General features: G+C 29.8%; 1 protein-coding gene across 1 annotated transcript; it reads left to right on the top strand.

Annotated features, from left to right (window-relative positions):
- Positions 1 to 220: 220 nt before the first annotated feature.
- Positions 221 to 433, top strand: Tsp_11700a (conserved hypothetical protein; the record flags this gene model as incomplete). Its single annotated transcript, XM_003372662.1, has 2 exons — positions 221 to 231; positions 335 to 433. Coding segments are annotated over 2 exons (110 nt in total), but the record flags the coding sequence as incomplete, so codon positions are not given.
- Positions 434 to 799: the final 366 nt, after the last annotated feature.

Below are 799 nucleotides of genomic sequence, written 5' to 3'. Positions count from 1 at the left end.
TACATGTATTATATTATATTACATTATATTGTTGTGACAGAAAATGTTAAACCAAAATATATATATAAAATGAATCATTATTGCAGTTGAAAAAATTTATTTCTCAATATATTTCTTCATTTTAATAATAAAAATATCATTTTAATATTTTAATTCATTTACTTTGTAATTCATATTAAATTGTTTTTAAAGAATTGAAAATTATCAAGAATTATTTTAGATATTTTAAAAGTAGAATTTATGCATTGTTTTTGCTTTAAATACAATTCATTTTTCATTTCATCGGGGCAGTGAACGTGGCGTAAGCGTATCACTTGCCTGGAGTTGTGCAGAGTTGTTATATCGGGGTTCGAGTCCTGATATGAAAAAAGAAAATTGCGGCGTAAAGCGCAGCGCAAAGACCGTGTGTAGAGCTAACAAGCAAAAGCTCTAATACACAAAACAGGGTTTGGGACGTTCCCAACCCTGGGATCCCTTTTCACAATAAATTTTGAGAAAAAACAGCAAAATGAATCCTGATCACGTAGCAGCATTTACGACAGCTAAAAGATATTGATATATGACTTTTTCCATTTTTTACATATTTTTATGCCTATTTTCACTATATTAGGTTGGTATTTCTACTGTATTTCTTTGATGAAGAGAAATGTTGATATTCATGCTATTATTTACAAGCTTTCAACTGAAAATGCTTATTTCAGTTAAATGATCTGATCTAAGTGACTTGACAAACCTGATGGATTGGAATTGACTGGCGGTTTGCAAAACTTTTTTTTTAGCTCCGTTGTTACCTTTTGCC

The sequence above is a fragment of the Trichinella spiralis genome, assembly GCF_000181795.1.
Source record: "Trichinella spiralis strain ISS 195 chromosome Unknown Scfld8, whole genome shotgun sequence".
Lineage (NCBI taxonomy): Eukaryota > Metazoa > Nematoda > Enoplea > Trichinellida > Trichinellidae > Trichinella > Trichinella spiralis.
The sequence above is the reverse complement of the archived record's forward strand: the minus strand, read 5'-3'. Positions and strand labels throughout refer to the sequence as shown.